This window comes from Manacus candei, unplaced genomic scaffold (genome assembly GCF_025592945.1).
Source record: "Manacus candei isolate 608988 ecotype Guabito, Panama unplaced genomic scaffold, ASM2559294v1 h1tg000067l, whole genome shotgun sequence".
Taxonomy (NCBI): Eukaryota; Metazoa; Chordata; class Aves; order Passeriformes; family Pipridae; genus Manacus; species Manacus candei.
Window position 1 is genome coordinate 14,169,822 of NW_026138115.1, and position 22,130 is coordinate 14,191,951.

A 22,130-nucleotide genomic window follows, 5' to 3' on the forward strand; every position below is an offset into this window, starting at 1 on the left:
GAGCTAAAAACTAGCCATTACTCACAAGCTGATCTGCAGATAAGAAGGAAAAAAAGTAAAAAGGGGAAAAATTTATATGCTAAACTGAGTCAGGAGAATAATGAAAATCTAAAATGTTGTTACACTTCAAGTAACATTCTATTTAATGTCTTTCATGTACTGTATTATATCGAGTATTTACACAATACAATCTGTAAGACACTAAGGGCTAAAGTAGGGTTAAATCAGATAACTCTTTTGTAAATTAGTACTGCGTAAAAATACATGCTGAAAAATATCTTAATAGATGAGATAGTTTCAAAATAACACACATGGGCACTAACTTCTCCCACCATAAAACTGCAGAAAATACAGATATATATATATATACACACACATGCATAGGCAGAGACAGGTACAGGTATATGCAAATGTGTATATGTACATGCACACTTGTGTATACATACAGATACATAATGAGGGATTTAATTTCCATTAGTCCATCTGAATGCAAAGCACCACCATCTTAAGATTCAATCTTAGTTTTCCCATTCGAGAAAAGAAAATGTTAGAACTAATTTTATGAGAAAAGAAAAATCAAAACTGCTATCCACAAAGATTCCTGAGATTCTTATGAACAGACTGTTTAAATGAAGAGCACTTTAATCAGTAGAGGAATCCTCACGTTTCTAATGTCTTGCTGTGCATTCTGCAGGTTATAGTAGCAGCTGGTAGAGGTCATATATCTTTTGTGAGCATCCCAAAAAGGCTCACTGCCAGACTGTTAAATTATGAATAAGCAATGAACAAAAGAATGCAGATACGGTGGTGACAAGATAATCCAAGCAAATTTATCTATGACAAATTTCACAGGATTAACAAATTACATTTACACAGAACAATAAAAACGTGCAAAAAAAAAAAAAGAGATGAGCCTACTTTTCCGTCACAGCATTAGAGGGAAAAAAAAATCTCCATTCCAGTACACGTATTTACATTTAACTTTATCTAAAGTAAGACATTTATAGCTTGCTGAAGATGAGCAAATAGCATTACTTCCTTTCAAGCAAATACATATACTGTGTCTAACATAAAATGTATAGCTGCACTTTGCAGTATGTGTGCATACAACTCAGTGAAAAATCCTTTAAAGTTTTCCTCATAATTAGTAATAAGTAGAATAAATATTGAAGAATTATAATTTTGCTTTTCAGGTGGAATACTTTGTCATTCTCTGTCATTTGAAACACACTTTTCCCCTTAATCAGTTTGGGTTTTGTTCCTGTTTGAATTGAACAAATATTGTAGTATATGATAATTGCCACAAGAAACAAGTAAGTCATGAATAGGACTTAAATACCTCCTTTTGCACTAGTACCATAACAAACAATTTTAAAAAACATCCCTCTTAAACGAATTCTAAATCCATAATCTAAGTTCTGGCTCTTCCTAAAGATGCACATTCAGTATGTGAAATTATTTTTGGGGAAAGAAAAGGGGATTTGCAATGTTCACTACATCCTGTGGTCTCCTGTTCTGGTTTTTGGAAGGGATACAACAACAACATTTGAAATATTACCCTCAAAAAGCATGGAATAACAGTTTTGAAATCACAATTCTGTAGAGAAGCGTTTTTCTTCCTGTCAAGAAAGGAATAAAAGGAAAGAGAGCATCTCTTAGTTTGGAAATTTGAGTGTAAGTAGAGTGATTGATAAAAGTAACAGCATATATGTTTGAAAGATCTGGAATCTGATGTATCTTTTCTATCATGTTTCTCATATGAAGCCGATTTTCTGTCACTTCCACTTATTTCTTTTTGTTTAACACAAAACAGTTGTTCAGTAAAAATAGATCTTGAATAAAAATGGGCCTTCTGAAATCATATATATCATTTATGTATCAAATATATGTTCTTGTTATAGAGCACTGCCTACAAACAGGAAACCTCACTATTAAAGTGAACATCCAATTAATTAAGATACTTTAGTAAACTACTTGGATCCTGCAAACACTGCTACTTGAGTACCATTTATCTAGCTCATTCAGCCAATGACAAAAATTACTGTACTTTTCATTTTTCACAAGAAATGCAAGTTTTGCTGTAAAACTGAACAGCAGCTCAGAAAGAATAAATGAATTAGGCCAAAGCATTTGTTTCTCTTTTTATGTTCATCTTCCTTTTGGTACTTACCAAGAGAAAGTAGTTTTGTTTTTTAAATTGCAGTTCTTTTTGAAAACCTCCTGTATATACTGTTAGTAATTTATGCAACCGTGAAGCAAACGTGCCAATCCTACATGTTACTATAGTCAGACAAATAAAATAAGCTACCTTTTTTTCAGCTGTAAGGGTTGGAGGATAAGCACCTCCTCTCTTTTTTTAATATTTTTTTTCCTTTTTTAATCCTGCTGCCAGCACTGTACAGATTCAGTCACTCAGTTCTTTCTATTGACCTCAGCCTTGATCTGTGAAGACTGCCCACTTACATTTTTTTCCCACAAAGTAACAAATTCTGCCTCACACCATCTCTAAGAAAAAACAGCTTTCTAACAAACATTCTCCTAAAACTTGGTGTCTTATGTTTTTGCTAAATCAATTACAGCTTTGGCACCTAACTCATATAAGCCTAGGCTCTGAGTAAACTGATTGTAAATGTGAATTTGCATATGATTTTCCAACATGATATGTAAGCAAGAGGAAAAAAATCTCCACCCTGCCCCCCAAACATAATATATAAATATATCTGTTCTGTGCCTAAATTTGAGCAAAACTATAATGCTTTAGGATTTCATCTAAAATGACTGTTAAAAGACTATTCATTACACAATAAAATTCAGTTTAAAACAATGCAATGTGTAATGAATGTAATGAATGTAATGAAGCCTGTTCTAAATTCCTGTTGGAGACAAAATTCCCAGGCAAGTATTTTAAAGGGGGCTTATAGGATTTAGGTGCCCATATTTCACTGAAATGCAGTATGTGTTGAATGTCTAAATCCAATAGGTTCTTCAGAAAATCCAAGCCCCTGGGACATTATTGTAGATAACGTATATACATATTATTCAGACTATATCCCCTATGTTCACTATATACATATGTAAACCTAACATGCCTGCAGGTAATGGAACAGTACTTTTCCACTTAAATTATTTAACATAAGTGTTGAACTTCTATTATATATCAAGCTAACAGCTAATTTTAAATTGCAATCAAGCCATTCTCTGAAAGCACTTTATTTCAGTGGAGGTTTTGCCTGTAAAAGAAATGTAAATCCCTCTAATGAAGGCAGTGTAATCTTTGAATACACAGTCAAAATAGGGGCTGGAATTTTATTCCTAGTGCTAACATTGACATCTTTTGCCACTTCTGCTAGTTCTCAAGAATCTTTTGTGTGTAACTATCTCATCAGTAAATGTGTAGAACAGTGTTTTCAGACTTTTCAAAGCATGCTAAGCTATATAAAGAAACATATCTACAGAAATACTCATTATTAATATTAAAGTCTTCAGACACTGGAGGACATTAGCAAGAAGTTCTCCAGAACAGACAAATGACAAGATAAAACTGAAGAGTGAAAGTCCAAAATGCAACATATAAGAAAGGCTGGGAAAATATCCTATAACAAATCTTAAAACTCTGCTTTCAATAATCTGTTTCAAATTCTTGCTTACATATCACTTGTTCTCTAACATGCCTGGCTCTCGCCTGCATGCAGAGTCCCGGGTGAGGGCTGGCATAACTCTCAGTATCTAGCTGCAGCAGGCTGAGATCAGGATCTCCTTGAAAACCACTCCATTTTTATTTGAGAATCTCAAGACTTTCACGTTTTATAATAACGCACAGATGCAAAGTTCACTCCTCCCGCTATGTACATTTATCATTGTGATCTCTTTGAGAACAAATTCACATCTATTAAATTATATGTTTAAAATACTTTTACCCTTGCTTGTGATTGTCTGTAGTACACTTTAATTGTCTACATAATTTCATTTGGGACTTTTCTAAAGATTAAGGTACAACTTGAACTCAATATTGCCCCAAAGACAGAGTCCAGTTCTGGCAAGCTACAAACAGAAATACTATCCTACCCTTACCATACCTTCTTTGTCCTATGTAATATGCTTCTGTAGCATACAAAATTAATGAATATTTGTACTACTCAAAGTCCTGTTCAAATGAATGGCACAACGGTCCTATTCATTTGCTTAGGACTTTGTGTACTGCAAAATCACTGCTCCAGCTACTCACAGAACAATGCTCTAGTCATATAAGATGTGGCAGCAATCATTATATTCTTACTATGGCACATTTTCTTATGCAGCAAAATACAATATTATTACAAATTATCCTTATTATGCAAAGTCCTATTAAACAAAGTCACACACCTCATTTGCACTAATGGGACTTTGTATGTTAAAGATAACATACAGTAGCCTTATAAATATTACATAGAAAGAAATTTCCTCTTCTGAAAAAACTGCAGTTCTTTTGAAATTAATTTTCAAAACATTTCCTCTCATGGCCGTAAATCTTTGGCAGCTTCTTTAAAAAAAAAAAAAACAAACAAACCCAAACATTAAGCATAAGCAAACAAACCAACCAAAGAAACAAACGACTAGGGTGAAAATTCAGTCTTGGCTATGTACTTTAAAAGTATCTTATGTTTAAAATATATAGACAAATTTCCAGGGTGACATCCTGCACAACAACTTTGGTTGATTCATTTTGAAACAACGTGACTATGCTGAAATCTCATCTCAGAAGATGAGGTGCTTTTACACCTGCATGAGCTACTAGTGACAATAATATAAAATTAATCTGATGCACTGACTGAATGTAAGGTTTATTCACATGAGATGAGATTATAACAGTAAATTCTAAAAAAACAGTTACTTAGTTGCTGTCGAATGAAATTCTGCCATGTTGGTAAAATGGCTTCATTCTACTGACCTCAGTGGGAGAAGAATCATTCCCAAAATGTTAATAAAATGGTAACAGTTAGTTTTCATGATCAGTACCAGTTATTATCCCAGAATACATTTTCCAATAAGGAGGTTATTGTTATAAAGATCACTTTATGAAAGAAACATTTTTTTAACACTTTACATTTTAGGAAGGATGCTGATGACACTAATGCCTAGAATGTCAATTCTCAACAACTGTTTTACATCACTCTTGCAGTAAAATTCCCACCTAGGCTGGCAACTTCTGTGCCAAGTTTCAAAAAAATGTGATTTGAAATTGCCAGTATATTAGACTCTGAAATTCAAGTGAGATGCTAATAAAAAGAGATGGATGCTGACAATATATGCTGATATTCTCTTAAAAATACCTATGGCTCTGGATGTTGTATTAATCTGTTAACAAAATTCTCTAAATATTTATAACTTATTTATAATACAGTTTTAGAATATAATGCCATTAAATTGGTAGAAACAAGCTAGCTGGGTATAACTTGTAAGAAAAAAACAGTTGTGCTGTAAAGAATGTAGAAACAGTGCGGCAGACAAAACCTTGTTATTCAGAATCCCATTAGTTTCTGAAAATACGTAATATAACTTTTGTTGATCAATACTCTCATGTAAGCTCTAAATAATATATGATTCCAGTGGAGAAAAATGCAGCAAATCAAATATGGTGGGAGAATGTTTCAAATTATGAAGAGTAGTATGACTGTTAATCCATAAATCAGAAATCAGACCGATTGTTGTAATGTGGGAGGGCTCTATTTAATAAAGGTCATTATAACTCCTGGCTCTAGAGCTATAAGATCTAATATCCTCTCTGGTAGCTCTATGATATGCCCATGCATTACTGTTCTTGTTGACAGTCTGTTGCCTTGGAAATATTTCATTATTTCAGTTTTTCCATTTGTAGACCCTTGGCCTTGTGATATGAAGGCCACCCTATTTCATATTTTCGATTATCATTTAAGCAATCTTCTGGAGCTATTTATATAAAAGCAAGTGTTAGACAATGCATATCATCATTTATCACTGCTATGTTTAAGCTCATGCTCTAGAAAAAAATGCCAAAATAAAGATTTTTTTTCTCTTTCACTTTAAACACATAGCACTCTAATATTAAGATATGCTTTACAAATCAATGCTGGTGTATCATATGCATGACACTTCTGTCTATTTAATTTTCTTGAGTGTATATCCACACAATTTCTTTTAAGCTTAGAGTTTAAAAGAAAATCAAACAAGTGTGTGTAAGTTTTCATATATTCTTTTAAAAACCTAAACAGGTGAAAAGAGTTTTAAAACAATTTGTGTGCCTGGTTACATTAGAGACTACTACTTTTTACATGTGTTTTGTAATCACTAACCTCTTGCTCGAAAAAATGTAACACAATCTACTTAAATACTGAGGTAGTGAAGACTGAAAAAGAATGTACACAAAGTTCGCATACAGGATTCTTAATTTTGAGAACTAGTTTACTGAAGTAGTAGCTAAGAAGAGACTAAAAAACCCCTTCAGTAACTGACATGCTCCTGTATTTCGAATAGCTTGGCTTACACAGCTGAAAGGATGTGTACAAAGACAACTAAAATAGTTACACGCAAGACTTCAGGAGCACATTACATAACTTTTGAAAAATGTACATGGGTACCTGTTTTTAAAGCATTGATCCATCTTCTCCAAAAGTTTTTTAAGGAACAAATAGATTGCCATTATTTCTGCTACAAAAAATGTCATCAATTTCTACATGCAATACTTATCACTAAACTGTCCAGAGCACTGTAAAGATCACAAAGTGAACCCTAAGGGCAAAAAACAACTTCTTGGACACTAGCCCAAGTTTATGGCTATTAGTGTTCTAGGAATTTAGACTACTTTTTTCCCCGGAAATGATTACACCTCCCACTCCCTACAGGGAAAAACTACTCCAATCCAACCTTTAAAATGACAGCATCAGAGCTGAACAAGAAGATGCTATTAAAGGGCATTAAATTAAATACAGTATATCCTCCTACAACTTCAATCAGAATTTCAGACCAAGTGTTATTTAGTTCAGCTCTCAAGTGGAGCAGAATAACAAATCGCGCACTTTGATTTACCTTCTCCGAATGCCAAATGGAGACAGGTGATAAAGAAAGCACTCATGCACAGGCTATGAAGTTTCCCCTAGAAATTAATTCTATCTTCAAGATTCCTATCTCAGAGAAATTCCCAAAATGGCACACAAATATGCTTCTGCTGGAGAGATTACTGAAGCTATCCTGGCAAATACACTTAGCACTAATATAGTACCATCCTCAGAAAGAAGACAGCAGAATTGTGTGTCGGAAGGAGGGGGCAGAGGGACTGGACTTATTCATATGAATTGTTTTTCCAACAAAGAACTCTGCAGGAGAAAAACATGCTGCTTTAAGTGTTATTAACACACTAGAAACACCTTTGCAGCCACTGGCATGAAGATTTTAACAAAAGAAATTTATAGTTGACGATGACAATCTGTAATTGTCATTGAATTCTGAGGATGCACTGTTTTCCCACTATATCTATCTCCGAATTATGCTACATATCAATGTAGCCTTCTCAAAGTGCAACAGTTAATACTAATGCATCTAACACAACCACACTAACACTTCCGTGGTAAATATGAAAGGTATGGGTTTTTTATACTGGGCAGACTGCTTTCTTAGGAGAAATGACACAGCTATTTAGACAAAATCTGTGTGATTTAGACGCTGTACTAGAAATGCTGATCATCCTAAAAAATGTAAGTATGAAATTAAGGCCAAAGTATTTTTCTTTAAATATTTTTCAGACTTACTTGTGCTGTGAAATATAAAGCGTCTAACACATGATCCAGCTACTTTTAAAGGCTGTCTAAACGTTAATTTCCATTTTTACAACTAGCCAGGAACCTTCCTCACCCCTCACCCTCAAGTTCACTTGTAACGCTGAAGGGGGCGGGAGAGAAAGAGCCCACCCCAAAACCTCTGGCTGTTCTCCTTCTGGGCATACATCTCGTCGCAGTGTCGCAATGGAGCTTTGAATACTTTTGTAAGAATCACAAAGTAACATCACATGAACTTGTACTCTTGTCTCCTACCAGTCACTTCTAGAAAGATTCACTTTACTAGAACAAATCCGCTACGGGCAATTCGTGTCACCAGCAGAGCAGATTAATCGCAAGCACTCTCCACCAACAAAAGTACGTGGGGCAGGCGGCGGACCGGGAACCAAAAGAGGGGTAGCGCGATCCTCCCGCCTCCCTCCTCGGACCCCGCGCACCGCCTCCCCCCGTCCCTCCCGCCCGCGCACCGGCTCCGCTCTGCCCACCCCGGGGGGCGCCAGCATCCGCGGCCCTCCCGGCGGCGGCGGGGCGGGGGGGCCCGGCCGGGCAGCTCCGCGGGCGCAGCTGGCGGCGCGCCCCCCCTGCTCCGGCCTAGCCGCGCTGGAACCGCACCGGCGGGGCCGGCCCCTCCGCCCGGAACGCCGGGCCTGGCGCGGCGCCCCGGGGCCGCAGAGCGGCGGGGGCCGCCCGGGGGGGCCTCCCGCCCCCGCGTACACACACACAGACACACACACACACACAGACACGTCCGCTTCACAACGCGCCCCGCCAAGCACCGGCTCCGGCAGCCGCGGCGGTGCGGCCACCGGAGCGGGGCCGCTGCTGCGCGGCTTGTTCTGAGAGTGTGTGTGTGTGTGTGTGTGTGTGTGTGTGTGTGCGTGCGGCTGGCGGTGCGCACTAGGAGGAACTCACGGTGCCCGGCTGTGCGAGCAGCGGGTGCCGGCGGCAGGTCCCCCCACCCCGGCATGGCAGCCAGCCCCGGCCCCCGGCGGCGGCGGCTCGGCCCGGCCCGGCGCTGCTGCGGCTGCTGCTGCTGCTGCTGCTGCTGCAGGTTCAATAAAGAGAAAGTGTTACCGTTCTCGCCTGGAAGGATCCTGCTGAAAGCTTGGCTTGGTGGGCGCCATCTTCCTGGGATTTTTTTTTTTTTTCTCCTCTCTCCCTTACTTTTCCCCCTCCTGATGTTGGTGTGTGTTGTGTGTCTAGCAGCAGCAGCGGCGGCAGCAATGGCCCCGGTTAGCCAGACAGGCTAAGGAAAAGTACTGAGGCCAAAGCATCGCGGGCTCCCACTCCTCCGCGCAGTCCTGGTGCAGGTTGCTTGCTCGCTTGCTTGCTAGCGCTGCTGCTGCCGCTGCCGCCGTCCATAAGCCGCGGAGCGGAGGGAGCCGGGGCCCCGCCGGCCCCAGAGACATGCCCAGCGCAGGCAGCGGCGGCGGCCGGCGGCGGCGGCGGGAAGCGCGAGCCGCGGCGTAGCCCCGGCGGGCAGCCCGGCCGCTGGCATCGCCCGGCAGGTGCGGCACGCGCGCACACACACACGCACACACACACACGCACACACACACACACACACACACACACGCACACACACACAAACACGCACGCACTCGCACACACACTCCCGCACACACACACGCCCGCGCCCGCGGGCCGGGCTACGCGGGGTGCCAGGCCATGGGGCTAGCGGGGCGGGGGCGGGGGAGAGAAGGAGGGGTGTCAGGGATCTCCAGGCTTGACCACTGTGAAAGTATTTCTGGGCATTTTCCAGCTGCTTTCCCAGCTCCGCTCCCGCTCTGCGTGCAGGGGACACAGCCTCCGCTGCCGGCGCAACAACGCCACTCAGTTGCAGTTTCGCACACTTTCTTCCTCTGGAGTCTGGGCTCCAGCAGGGAAGAGGAGCAGAGGGAGACAGGGACTCTCTCTGAAACTCCGCGGGCGCAGAAGGGCGGCGGGTACACAACGGGCGCAGGCAGCGTGTCCCCCGTGGGCTTCCCACGGCGGAGGACAGGATGGGATGGGAGCCGCGGGCTGGGGGGTGCGCGCTCCCTGCGACCCCCAGAGCCGTACCAGAGGTGCGCGGCGCCAGCCCGGACGGGCCGGGCCCGGGGAAACCCCACGGACCCCCCAGGCACCTCCGAGAATGTGCCCGCACGTCCAGAGAGTGGGCATCGGGTAGTGGCGGGCTAAAAAGGTGTAATGCTGGAAACGTGAACTGAGAGTGATGACTCGCTTTGTTGGTAAAGGGTGTAGCACTTCACGCTGTTTTATTGAGGATTATGAAATTAATTATTAAATAAAGGAGCGGGGAAAAGAAACCGCTACCTTAACTGTTCCTTGCAGGACACCGAGAGAAACCGAGCGCTGATAGCTCTTACAGGAGAAATCACTCTTTCACTAAAAGCTTTCCATCTCCAAGGTAACTTTGTGGCTGCTCTGCTGCTGCCTTGGAAGTACAGCTGCCCGGGCCTGATCCTGCTCCCTGGGAAAATCCGGAGGGCTTCCTTGGGGAAAGGAGCAAGCACCGAATGTCGGGAGCATTTATTCAGGAGAAACGTTTCCGCGACAACTCCAAAAGTTTTTGTAGGGGAGGGGGAAGAGGGGGGGAGGGGAAGAGAGGGGGAGGGGGGGGGCGGATGTCTAAGAGCGCGCACGAACCGCAGGGCAGAGCCAGGGAGAATAAGTTAGCAAAAGACCTGGAAGTTTGGCTGCGGGGCGCCGCGCGCGCACCGGGGGCCGGGGGGTTCCTTCCCGCGGGAGGCAACCGGGCCGGCGGGACGTCGCGCGCGGCGGCGCGGGCCGCCCTCGAGCCCGGGCAGGGGCACGCGGACGCCGCTCGGAGGCACCGCCGCGCGCTCGCGCCGCTACGCACGTGCGCATCCGGCGGCGGGACGGCGGCCGCAGGGGCTCGGGAACCGCGACCTCGGGGCGGGCAGGGCGGGACAGAACCGCCGGGGCGGCGGGAGACACCGGGGGTGCAAGGTGGATGCGAAGGACTGCGGAGAGGGGGTGTCTGCAAAGCAGCAGATGCCGTTCGCGGCCGACAATCCTGCCTCCTCGCCTCCGAAAGGGGAAAAAGAAGTTAACAGGTGTCTCCTCGGCTGTGGCAATAGACTAAGGAGGTGCCGGTGTCTGCTGTATTTTTAGCCTTTTCAGAAAGCACGGAAGAAAATCGTTCCACGTAAACCACGCTGTTTTGTCGATAGTATATAGTCAAAATTTGGGAAAAGCGCGTAATTGTTTCTCCTTGTTAGCTTAGTGTGCGAGACATCCAGACTCGTCTGGATTCCTAGTGGTCAAAGTACTTGAATATCTGCTAAGCACTATTTGGATTAGAGGTGTTAGTAGTTTGTCAGAGAAGTATTGCTTTTAGAACTTCTTCCTGATTACAGACTAGCATAACCAAACTAAAAAGTACTAAAAAATTGCTACCTTGTCTATATAACTCTGTTTAAGTCTCCAGAGGTCTCTTTCATTTGTCTAAAAGCCAATCTGACATTTCTGACCCTTGACTTCCCCACTTCACAGACTAAACTATTGTGATTGCTGCCTGTACTTCCTCGTTAAAGTGTTCGTCAGTTTCCATTGTAAGTTAAATATTTTATAAGTGACAAAAATCATACAGAAACCATGAAAAGAAATAAACTTTAATCTGTTCTTTATATCTCTCACATTCAATTTTTTTTTTTTTTTTTTTTTTTAGTATATGAAAGCTTGCTGTGTTTGCTTGAGCAAAACAAGACTCCTACTTAGTTTCAAATGTTTCTCAGCTAAGAACATGCTTAGGCATCATAAGGGATTATTTCAGGAGCATCAGCTCCCTATTACTTTTCATTTAATAAAACCTACAAAAGTTACTACCAAACGTTTTCTATCATAGGCTTCGAAACTATAGGAAGCAATACAAAGTTGCTGAACAACAAAACAGGCAATGGTCGATTGCCTAAATCTGGTTCCTAGACCAATTAATTTTGAAGTATTATGCTGAAATTTCCTATTTTTTTCTTTTACATCATAGAGATACTTTGTTTGGACACTTGGGATTACACAGCATTTTTCTCGGTATTTAATTTAATGTAATAGTGGAAAGTAAGATACTCAAGACAGTGCCATTTTTATTGCATTTAGAGAAATGTAAATGTTTTGTTCCGATTTCAGTAGATCTGTTGTCATCTACTTTGTTTGAAAATTCAGCTTCCGTTATAAGCTTATGATAGAGCAAACTAACAGATTCAGACTTCAGATTTTGGCTCACAGAAACACAAAGAAATGCCAGGTAATTAATTAAGCTTCATGTTAGTATCAGCACATATAGATGAATTGTTAGGGGGAATGGGGAAGGTCTTTAAACTTCATTATGACTTACTGCCAACTTTCTACGCTTTGCTTCCTAAAGGCGCTCTCTGTGAATTTCCTGCATTTGCATTAGAATGCATTTAAGATGAAAAAATAGCAGTGCTGAGTATACTTAGGGTTTCTTGTTATATTTCCCTGTAGTAACAGGTGACATGATAATACTGTTAAAACTACAATGTGGAATTGCAAGTGTGTAACCCCAAGTGAAAATTGTTCTCTTTCTTGGTTGAAAGAAAATTATCAATCAGCATACCATGATCAATTATCCCCCTGGCTGCCACACACTGGGATTTGCACAAGGCATTGACATTGAGAAATTCCTCTTTAGAAAGGATGAGCGGACGGGATCCCAAACTTTGGAGCAGCCAAGCTAAGATGCCGGGGTCTCACTTTTTTTTTTTCTTTTTTTTTTTTCTATTGTTGCTTTCCAGCTCATCCAAGACAAAACTAGGAGATTGTGTTTACTTCTCAGTGCATTTTAAAAGATGCTGTATTTTTAAAAAGAAGAAAAAAGAAAAAAAAAAGAGAAAAAAAAGGAAAAACCAAACAAACAACCCTCCCCTCCAACCAAGCTCCCCCCAACAAACAGAAAGGAGAGATAAAAAGAAAAAAAAAGGAAAACAAAGAAACACAAAAGCACAAAGAAAAGCAAGTGAGGGAGCCTCAAGAAGAGCCACACAGCCCTCTCCCCCTCGATGCTCACCGTTGTTGGTAGGAGGTGATGCCCTGGACGTTTTGCGGGTTGCCGTTGGCCGCGGCGCCGGCTCGCCCCATGCCCGGTGCCGCCGGCACCCCCCCGGCCGCCCCGCCGGCCGCCGCCGCCGCCGTCACCTGCACGCTGAAATCCGGGAAGATCCTGATCATCCCCGCGGTTCAGCACCCGGCGAGTGTCGGCGAAGAGGTGCAGCAGCAGCGACTCTCCCTCCGGCGGCTGCAGCAGCAGAGCCAGGCACACTGCAATCCCATTAGTGAGTGGCGGCCACTGTGAGTGAGGACGGGCGCTTTGATGTGAGCGCCTGGGCTGAGACTGAGGAGTTTGGGGGGGCTGGGGGTAAAGAGAAGGGGGGGGGATTTACCAAATTGCAAACATGCAACGCGTGAAGATTTTGTGGGGGGTGGGAGGAAGTGGAATATCAGAGCTACAAAAAAAAAAAAAAAAAAAAGAGAGAAAAAAAAAAAAAGGTATGTCTTATACTGCTGGAGCTGTAGATATAGGAGAAAAATCCAAGCCGAGGAGGGACGGGGAGGAGAGAGGGGGGCGCAATTACTTTAGCGGTGCAGTGAAAATGATGAGCAGCAAATGTTGCCTTTTTTCCCTCCTCCTTCTCGTCCCTCCACCCCCCACCCTCCACCCAAAATGCAAGTCTTAGAGGATTTCTCTGTCTCAATGAAGTAATAATAAAGGCGGCTGACCACAGTCTGGGCTAGCGCCAACTGTGCGGGGGGGGGAGGAGGAGGAATATCCCTGCTCCCAGAGGCCTGAGGAGAAGAGGAAGAGTGGAGGATTGTTGCAGCACAAGTTCTTGCTCTTGGTAACTTGCTTTTGCTCCCCACCCCCCTTCCCTTTTCTTTCTCTCTATGAAGGGACGGTTTTCACAAGCGAGGAAATGAGCCGCTTTTGTGCAAAGGCAGAGTTCGTTCCTTATTCTAGGGAGCTGACTCTCCTCCCCTCCTAGTGTGCAGCAATGTTATTGCGAGTCAAACTTGTAAGGTGTGTGCTGTCTGTGGACGCACTGATCCCTACTGCTGCTTCAACATATCAATTATACCGCCGGTGCGCAGAGCCCCCTCGCAGAGCTCCCCTCCGGGCGCGGCACGCACCACACCGGCAGCGGCGCGGAGGGGCTCGGCCTCCGCCGCCCCCGCGGGACGAGGGGCCGCAGCGCCTTTGCGCCTTTGTGCCACCCGGGGCTGCGCGGAGCCGCCTCTGCCCCCCGCTCGGGCGGGTTTGCCCTCCTCCACCTCTGCCAAATACTTATCCCGGGCCGCGGCGCTGCGCGGCTCCGCCAGCCCGCCGGGACCGCGCTACTGCCCCTGCTTTTGCCCCGGCCGGGCCGGCCGCCGCCGAGCCCGCCTGGTCGCGGCGCTGCGCGGGGGTGGGCGCCGGGAAGAAAGCGAAGAAAGTTGGGCGGGAGCGCGGGTCGGCGGCGGACACCCCCGCTGTCTCGTCCTTCCCCCCGTGTCCCCCCTTCCTTGCTTCAGCTTTGAGAGCCGCAGCCGCGGTGGGAGTGGGCACGGAGACGCGAGGCTTCCTCGCCATGGTGCTCGGAGGGAGCTGCCGGGGCTGCACTCCGCGCTCCCTCCTCTCGGATCCGCAGGGGGAGTCGAGGAGCGAGGAGCCCGTCCCAGAGGGAGCATAGCGGCTGTGCCGCGTCAGGGTCAGTAGAGGAACGGGAGAAAAGGGGACTCCCTCCCGCAGTAGGATCTCACTAGACCTCCCGGCTTCTGGGGTGACTCGAAAACCACGGCCCTGGAAGCCAAGTTGCTGATTGCCGGAGCTAAGAAGTGTAGTGCGTGTGGAGAAGAACTGAACCTTTCACCAGACTAGTGAGTGGACAGCTAGAAAAGAAAGTAACACACTGTGTTAGTGCACCTTGCACAAATAGCAGCCGTGGTGCTACACCGTTTCTGAGGAAACCGAGGCTCATACCAAGAGGAGTTGCATGGGACAGAACACAGGTAGCAACACTCCAGAGTATACTTAGTGTTGGAAAGGCTATGACAGCATCTTAGAAGGGGGCAGATGTCCCAGGCACTGTAACCTTTGCTTCCATGAATCAAAGCTGTCACCTGGGCTAGTCTCCCCTTTTCTCATGCAACTGTGTGCCTTTTGGAATCATAGCTTGGCTCCTAATCCAACAGTATTCTCTTATCTTGACTTTTCTGTCCATTGCTGTTCCAAAGCAAATTAAGACACACCAACTTTATGTTAAAACAGAGACTGCATTCAAATCCTTTGTATTAAATAACATCTGTGTTTGCATTCTGTTTTAATACAAAATGCTTTGTATTGCAGCTAATACCAGGAGATATGAAACTGGTTAGTCCCCACATGTTGCACATAAAAAGAATTCATAATGAGCATCTGTGGGATGTGGAATGGATCCCATGAGTTAGCTGAAGACCTCATAACGTAAGAGCTGAGAAGCCTAAGTGAATTATGACTCTCTTTCCTCGCAAGTAGGATTAATTTTCTATCCCACTTATATTCATTATCTATCCTGTTTATACTATAGGGACATCAATTGTTTGAGTGTTAAATATGAAGACTTTACAGAAACGTGTAGGTTAGATAGCTTGCAGAGAAGAGGGGGGATGTTATTGCTAGGAAAAATGTTATTCAAACTCCATGTTTAAAGACAAATATTAGATAAAGCTGCTCACTTTTTTAAGGACTGACAATTCTGCGCCTTTCTCTTACAACATATTTAAAATGTAAGGTTTACAAAGTAACCCTCCATCTGCCTGTGGCCCTCCCAGTGATGTCAATAGGAATTTTGCATGCAGATGAAGGCCCGTATATGGCCTTTAGAGAGCAGGTCAATAAATGGCTGGAGGAATAATTAAAGACTTCTGAGCTGCTCCTTTCCTTTTTCTTACATTATAGTACAAGACTGGCATGAATATAGGCTGGGCTACCACTCTAATTGGCTATGGAATAACACTGAAAGGAATTTAAATGTGGGCAGTAGCCATTTTCCAAATGATCACTCCATTACAGTAGTTTTGTCTGTCAATGTATGGCCAGGCAGTAGAGTGGATGTAATCATGTCGAAGTCCCCATCCATTGATTGTCACTCTTTGCTCTACAGTGGCAACTCTGAGCAGATTTTCATGTTTCAAAGAGACAGCCAGGACAGAGAGCCTGCCTTTAGCCAACCTTGCTTCAGTTTAGTCTCGAGAGTCACTGCTTTTCATCTGTGTAGCAGAACCAGGATCTCTGATATTTAATAAGATCTTTTATGACTATTGATTAATATCTTAAGTGTTAATGTGAACAGAAAGTCAGTCTGGATAACTTTGCTTGCACAAGTAAACCCACTGAGTCACTGGAACCACTTGCAAATAGTTTTGTATGTTAGAAGATGAGCAGGATTCAAAGGTAGGTTTGCGAATGTCTATAGAATACAGAAGCATTTTCTTTGTCATAACTCTTAAAGATATCAAATAAAAAACATTGTCTCATATTTGAAGAAAAGTCCATTTTGATTGCTTGTATCTCTTTTTCCCCCAAAATTAATCACAATGGTAAAATCCAGTAGGAATTTCTGAGACTTGTTTTATACACTGATGAAAATATCCATCATCAAGCTTATACTCTGTGCCATATTAAATAGCGTGGACCCAATTTGCTACATATTTCACCAGTGATAAAACATACCATGATGGATTTAAATTAATTTGATGCAGCATGCTAGAGGAAATGAGATGAGAATAAACCCCAATATTTTTAATTTAGTTTATTTCTTACTTTGATAAAACTATTGAAAGCTTCTGGTGTCTGAGCAACATAGTTTTTGTCTCAATACCATATACTATTGCAAGATATGCTGCAAGTTGCTTTAGTATTGATTAAGAAAAGAATTATCCTAATAAAGTGCTGCTGTTTCTAACTATGTCCTGTAGACTTTCCTTTCTTAGGCAAAAACACAGTAAAGATAAAAATTAAAAACACATGACAGTGTGTAATACAATAACATTCAATATTTATGCTTTTCATATACCACTCTATCACAATTATATGTTATATCTTTATTCGCATTGTCAGTGTACTACTGTTCCTTTCTTTCACAGGTGAAAAAATATCTCTTCGATGGAAATTCATTTCCATTTACTTAAAGTTAAACGGTTTGACTTTGAATTTTCATTATCTGCTGTTGGAAGGAGCCTGTGACAGGTATGAGGGAGAATGCTACAAAGCTTCATTGTATCGTCTAATTTTTGCTTCACTTTAGTCAGATATCATTTAGGTAGAGAGTAAAATAGTATACGTGGAACAGGATAAGATAGAACAAAACAGAACAGAAATAAAATGAAAATAGGATATATAATGAATTACAATAGAAAAATGCCTTTATCTTGAAGTGATTTTTTTTTTTAGTTATACTGATTCCTCACTAGTGAGAAAATTGAACTAATTTTATATAAAAGGAATATGTCATAACAGGATATGGCATTTATCTTCCTGAGATAGGGGTGACCTCATCATTCACAAGTGGTGTAGCTATGAATGAGTAATCAGCCTCCCCACCCATTAAGTGTAGATAAAGTCCACATCTTCTGTCTAAGTATTAAATATTTGATTTATTATTTTACAACTCACCATCTCTACAAGTGTTCACTGACTGTTGCTTTGGTTGCTGCTACCAATATGTATCATCATTTGGAAGCAGAAGCAGCTCCTCAAAAGGTGCCCTGAATAATAGTGAATGTAAGATGAGAAGGAAACGGAAAATAACAGATGAGAAGAAAACAAAAGATGAACCTACAGGAAAAAAATTATGAGCAGAACAGGGATACGGAAAGTCTTTAACTGGCCTATATTTTTATTACCTGTAATATTCCAAGAGCTTTATAACATACATGCAGTGAAAATATTTTTCATATTAATACCTCACATATATCAGCTACCTCCTATCTCAAGTTATATTGCTCAAGTTGTTCCCAGAGGAATTTATACATGTATAATGTGAGAGAAATATTTAGTTAGGAAAGAATTCCTTTTTACTATTTATCAGCACTGCATATTAGGGAAGAGCCACAGTTAAAAAAATACAGTTTATTTCTAGAACTATATATGATAACACAATTTGCTCTTTCAAATGATGTCATGTGCTGTATTTTGTTTTCATTTCTTTGTGAACCCAATGAATGCAGTTTAAAGAAAATATTTGGAGTTTAATTTTAAATACAAAAACACTGTCTGTTCTTCTGTTTAGAAGAAAAAACTCTAAACAGAACATGAAGTCAGGAAAAAGACCATCACAACTTAAATGGAAAGACTGAAATATTTTCCATCTTCACCATTCCTTGACATGTACTCAGGGTTGGAAGAGTAGATGAGGGAAATGTCTTTTCTGAAAGGTTGCTCTAGGAATGAAGGGCAAGTTTAAGGTAGCCCCTTCCCCCCTGCATTCAAAAAAAACCCCAAGTATAGAGTAAGATAGAAGAAAAGTGCCTGGGGAAAGTTGCATCACTATCAAGATCATAAAAGATGTATAAGGACATCAGTGGAAGAACTAGAAAAACTATTAGAAGAATACCCTACAGGGCTATCCCAATGGCTCAGCGATTAGCACACTGTGCTGCCACTGGGAAAATGCAGTGAAGGTTTGAGGCTAATCTTAGGATCTCATTCATTGGTACTGGCAGCTGAGAGCCTTTCAAGCATGGGGAGTCCACAGTGGAGAAAGACTGATACATTGCTTACACACCCAGAAGTATGTTCTGACCAATGAAGCTTTCTCAGAAAGGAGTATCATGTCTTCCCTATTATCAGATTGCGTAATTTGCTCTCTATGTGAAAGCAAAAGAGCACCTCTGGCCCACTGTGTAATGACAGAGGACAACTCATTTTCCAAGGCTGGAACATCAGTATTAAAGTCAATTTCTCCGGTATTGTATACTTTGCTCTGGCACAAATTTTAGCTAATGAGTTATTTCTTAGCACTAGACATTTCTTGCAGTGCTGATCCCCCACAAATTCTCTAGCACCTCCAGCAGATTGAGAGATAGCCAGCTCATTTTTTTTCAGACTCTACTTGCTTCTCCAGTGTCTAACCTGTGATGTTCCTCCAGGTAGTTTTAGCACCTGTGTATCCATTTCCGTTGTCTTCAAGATCAGTCTTATGCCTCCAAAGTAGAGTAATCTGCTTGACATCAAATTGATATCAAATTAGGGTCATAGAAACCACAACTAAATTGTGCTACTTCCACCTTCACAAAAACCTGATTCATACCACACAGCTTAATTCTAGAAAGTGGAAAAACAAATCAGTTAAGGTTTTTTTATCTCCAGAGCTTCTAAGAGATGCCAGCATATTATCCTTTGTTCTCACTACATTCAGATTTTTGGTTCTACTCATCTGTAAGATAAGTGAAACTTTAAAAGAACACAGGGATAGTCAACATACTTTTCCCTTTTATTTATTTATTTACGTTTATTTTAGCCTCTGTCAGTGCTCCCAAACCACAATAATTTGAAGAAGCAGCTGTTGGTGTGTCCTGAAAAGACAGGATCAGTAGGTAGCTCAAGGTTTTTGATTCCTCTTAGAGGATGATTCTTACCCTTTCCCTTACTAAGTAGTCATTCTCTTCTAATTCAGAAGAAACAGAAAAAGATAAACAGAAGAAACATGCTCTCTTTTTCCTAATAATTTTTTGATGAACAAATCCAAGTTAATTATACATACGGCAAAAAAAAGCATTGAGCTTTCACTCAGAGTTCTTTCAGACAAGCCTAGTACAGTCCACTGTAGCCTTACTTCTTTGGTAGCAACCATCAGTGCTCTGTTGAGTCATGCAGCAATGAACATTGAACAAGAATATTCACAAGACTACCCATGCCTGTATCTCCTCCCTTACTGTCCAAGTTGCATCCAGTACAGTTTAAAGCTATGCTAAGTCCTTAAAGCCATGCTTCTCCATAGTCGGTGGGGTGTTTTTCTTCTGTTTTATAGCAGCATTACTTTTCCACTCATTGAAGACAGCGCATTATGTTCCTGTGTAGCGTGGTCCCAGGCGGGCAGCCATGTAGATCTGTGGCTCTGCTAACAGCTTCTGAAACTTCAAGCATACATATAAATCAGAAATAAATACTCTGATCTTTGGTCTTAGTGTTTTTCCAAAAATAATCAAAACTTATAAGGATATATATGTGCCAAAGACTTGAATACAGGCTAGCCTGTCTGAAAATGCATCCTTGTTCAAGCATTGGAATTTCTAACAAAGTACCATTCTTATTTATGACTGTTTATTATTCTGCAGTTTGAGTTCTTCCTGGGAAGAAGATGATTTTCCAAAGTTTTTCTTCTTTTTTTTTTCTTTTAAAATCAAAAAATTCAAGTATTGAGCATACTCACATGTGACCTTCAAAGTTCAAACACATCTCAAATCTTACTCTTTCAATTTCAAACTTTCTTGCGTTAAAATACAAACCTTTCTAGTATTTTTACATGTCTATCAGACAGCTTAAAGAGGTAGCTTTATTCACTTGACAGACCTCCATCCATTTTACTTGCATTTCTCTCTGTTGGTTTTTTTGTTCTTTGGTTGTAAGTATTCTCGCCACTTCAAAGTGTATTTTCATTATCAGAAAGTACTGGACTGTAGTTTTTGTCTAAATAAAGTTGATTAGTTCATTTGCTGGAACTTAGGAAGGCTGCCTAGTGTTCTTCGCTTTACACAGTGTATCACGTTATCTGATTTTTATACTCATGACTGGATAACATGGTCTCTGTGACTTTTGAGTCTCAAATCTATTAGGTGTTGGCAACATATTGGATGGACTCTCTGAAGAAAACACATAATATGATTTCCTGGTCATCAATATATGTTTTAAGTATTACAGAATTAGCCATTGTTCTTTTCATTGCACATTTGAGGCAACATATATTTGGTTTTAGAGTATGTATAGTTTGGGTAGATATGGATGCCTACTGGAAGAAAATTATAATTTGTCTTAGTTCAAAATTAATTAAAGAAGTTTTATTGTACCTTTTTTATTTTTACCACAAAATGGATGCTCATTTGCTTTTAATAACTTGACAACCAGTAATGACTGCATTTCTGCTCCTTCAGTAGGACTGCTTGGTGAAAGTTATTAATTGCTAAGGGCATCACCTATTTCTTCTCTGTACATAACAGGGAAGAAAAAGCAAGGGAACTCCTGCTATCATTTGTTTTGAAATATGTCCTTTATTCTGGAAAAAAAACCCTACAGTTCTTCAAGCATATTTTATTTGATATAGATTTGGCCTTTTTAGTCTGGAACAAGAAGAAATATCGAGAATCCGTGCAAGTAGATATTACAACAGCAGCAACAACATCTGCACAATGTCAGATTTTATTTATAGTTGCAACTTCTAATAATCACTATCATCTCCTCAACTTCTCAATTTCTGCAACAATTTTTTGAAGAAATGTTTTTGTCTGACTATAGCATCATGAGAAGTTTCATTATGAAAAAAAGAAAAAATCACTTCCTTTAACTGAACTAAATCTATATTTCATCCTAAAATAATAAAACCACATGTAGATAAAAACTATCAAACAGGTACAAGTAAAATTTTAATGTTTTTTGGGATATCCAGATCATATAGCAGTAATTCTTTCAATATTCAAAGGCAACCACTGAATCAATTTAAAAGTTATAATTTTATCTTGAAGAATGTTATTAATGGCCTACACTGTTTTCTGTGCAATCAATTCCATAACAACTTATCTGTGTATCCAGTCCTTCACTATATGCCAACCAAGCACAGTGATTAGTTTTATCTAAAACATACTATACTTTATTACTCTTCCTAAAGCTGAACTTTTGATTCTTATCAATGTTAGTCAACTGCTTTTAGGTTATGGAGAAGTACAAGGGGTGAAAATCTTCATAATAAAGAAGACATTATATACAAAAAAATCTCAAATTAATAAAATTACTAAAGCTGATATATCAAATACCTGAAGTAGAAAAAACCCCAAGATTAAGATTTTTCTTGAACTCATTGTACACCTTACTATTTACGGTATGCACTAATAATACTTCCAAGTTTGTGTATCTGCAGATAGGAAGAAGAAATATTCAGTTTAAATATCAGTAATATTCTCAACTTTCAGAATATTCTTATTATGAATCCTTGGTACTTCCAGTAATGTTACTCTTTTACATTTGCTTTTTAGGTGAAGAAGAGTCTATGGGTGGGAATAATGGAAAATATTTTGACTTTTGAGAGACCCTAAACTCTTCAAACCTATTGTTATAACAGATGATGCTTGACATTG

General features: G+C 41.2%; 1 protein-coding gene across 5 annotated transcripts in view; it reads right to left on the reverse strand.

The window, feature by feature from the left end:
* The window catches only part of NPAS3 (neuronal PAS domain protein 3), a 608,446-nt gene extending 595,532 nt beyond the window's left edge, over positions 1–12,914 (reverse strand). For 2 of the 5 annotated variants that reach the window (XM_051806249.1, XM_051806251.1), the window contains exon 1: positions 12,838–12,914. In XM_051806249.1, the coding sequence (XP_051662209.1) occupies positions 12,838–12,908 (71 nt within the window). In that variant the 5' untranslated portion in view covers positions 12,909–12,914. Of the gene's footprint in view, positions 1–8,746; positions 8,798–8,861; positions 9,809–12,837 lie in introns of those variants that run through there. The other 3 variants (XM_051806250.1, XM_051806252.1, XM_051806253.1) reach the window with 3 other exon arrangements.
* Positions 12,915–22,130: the final 9,216 nt, after the last annotated feature.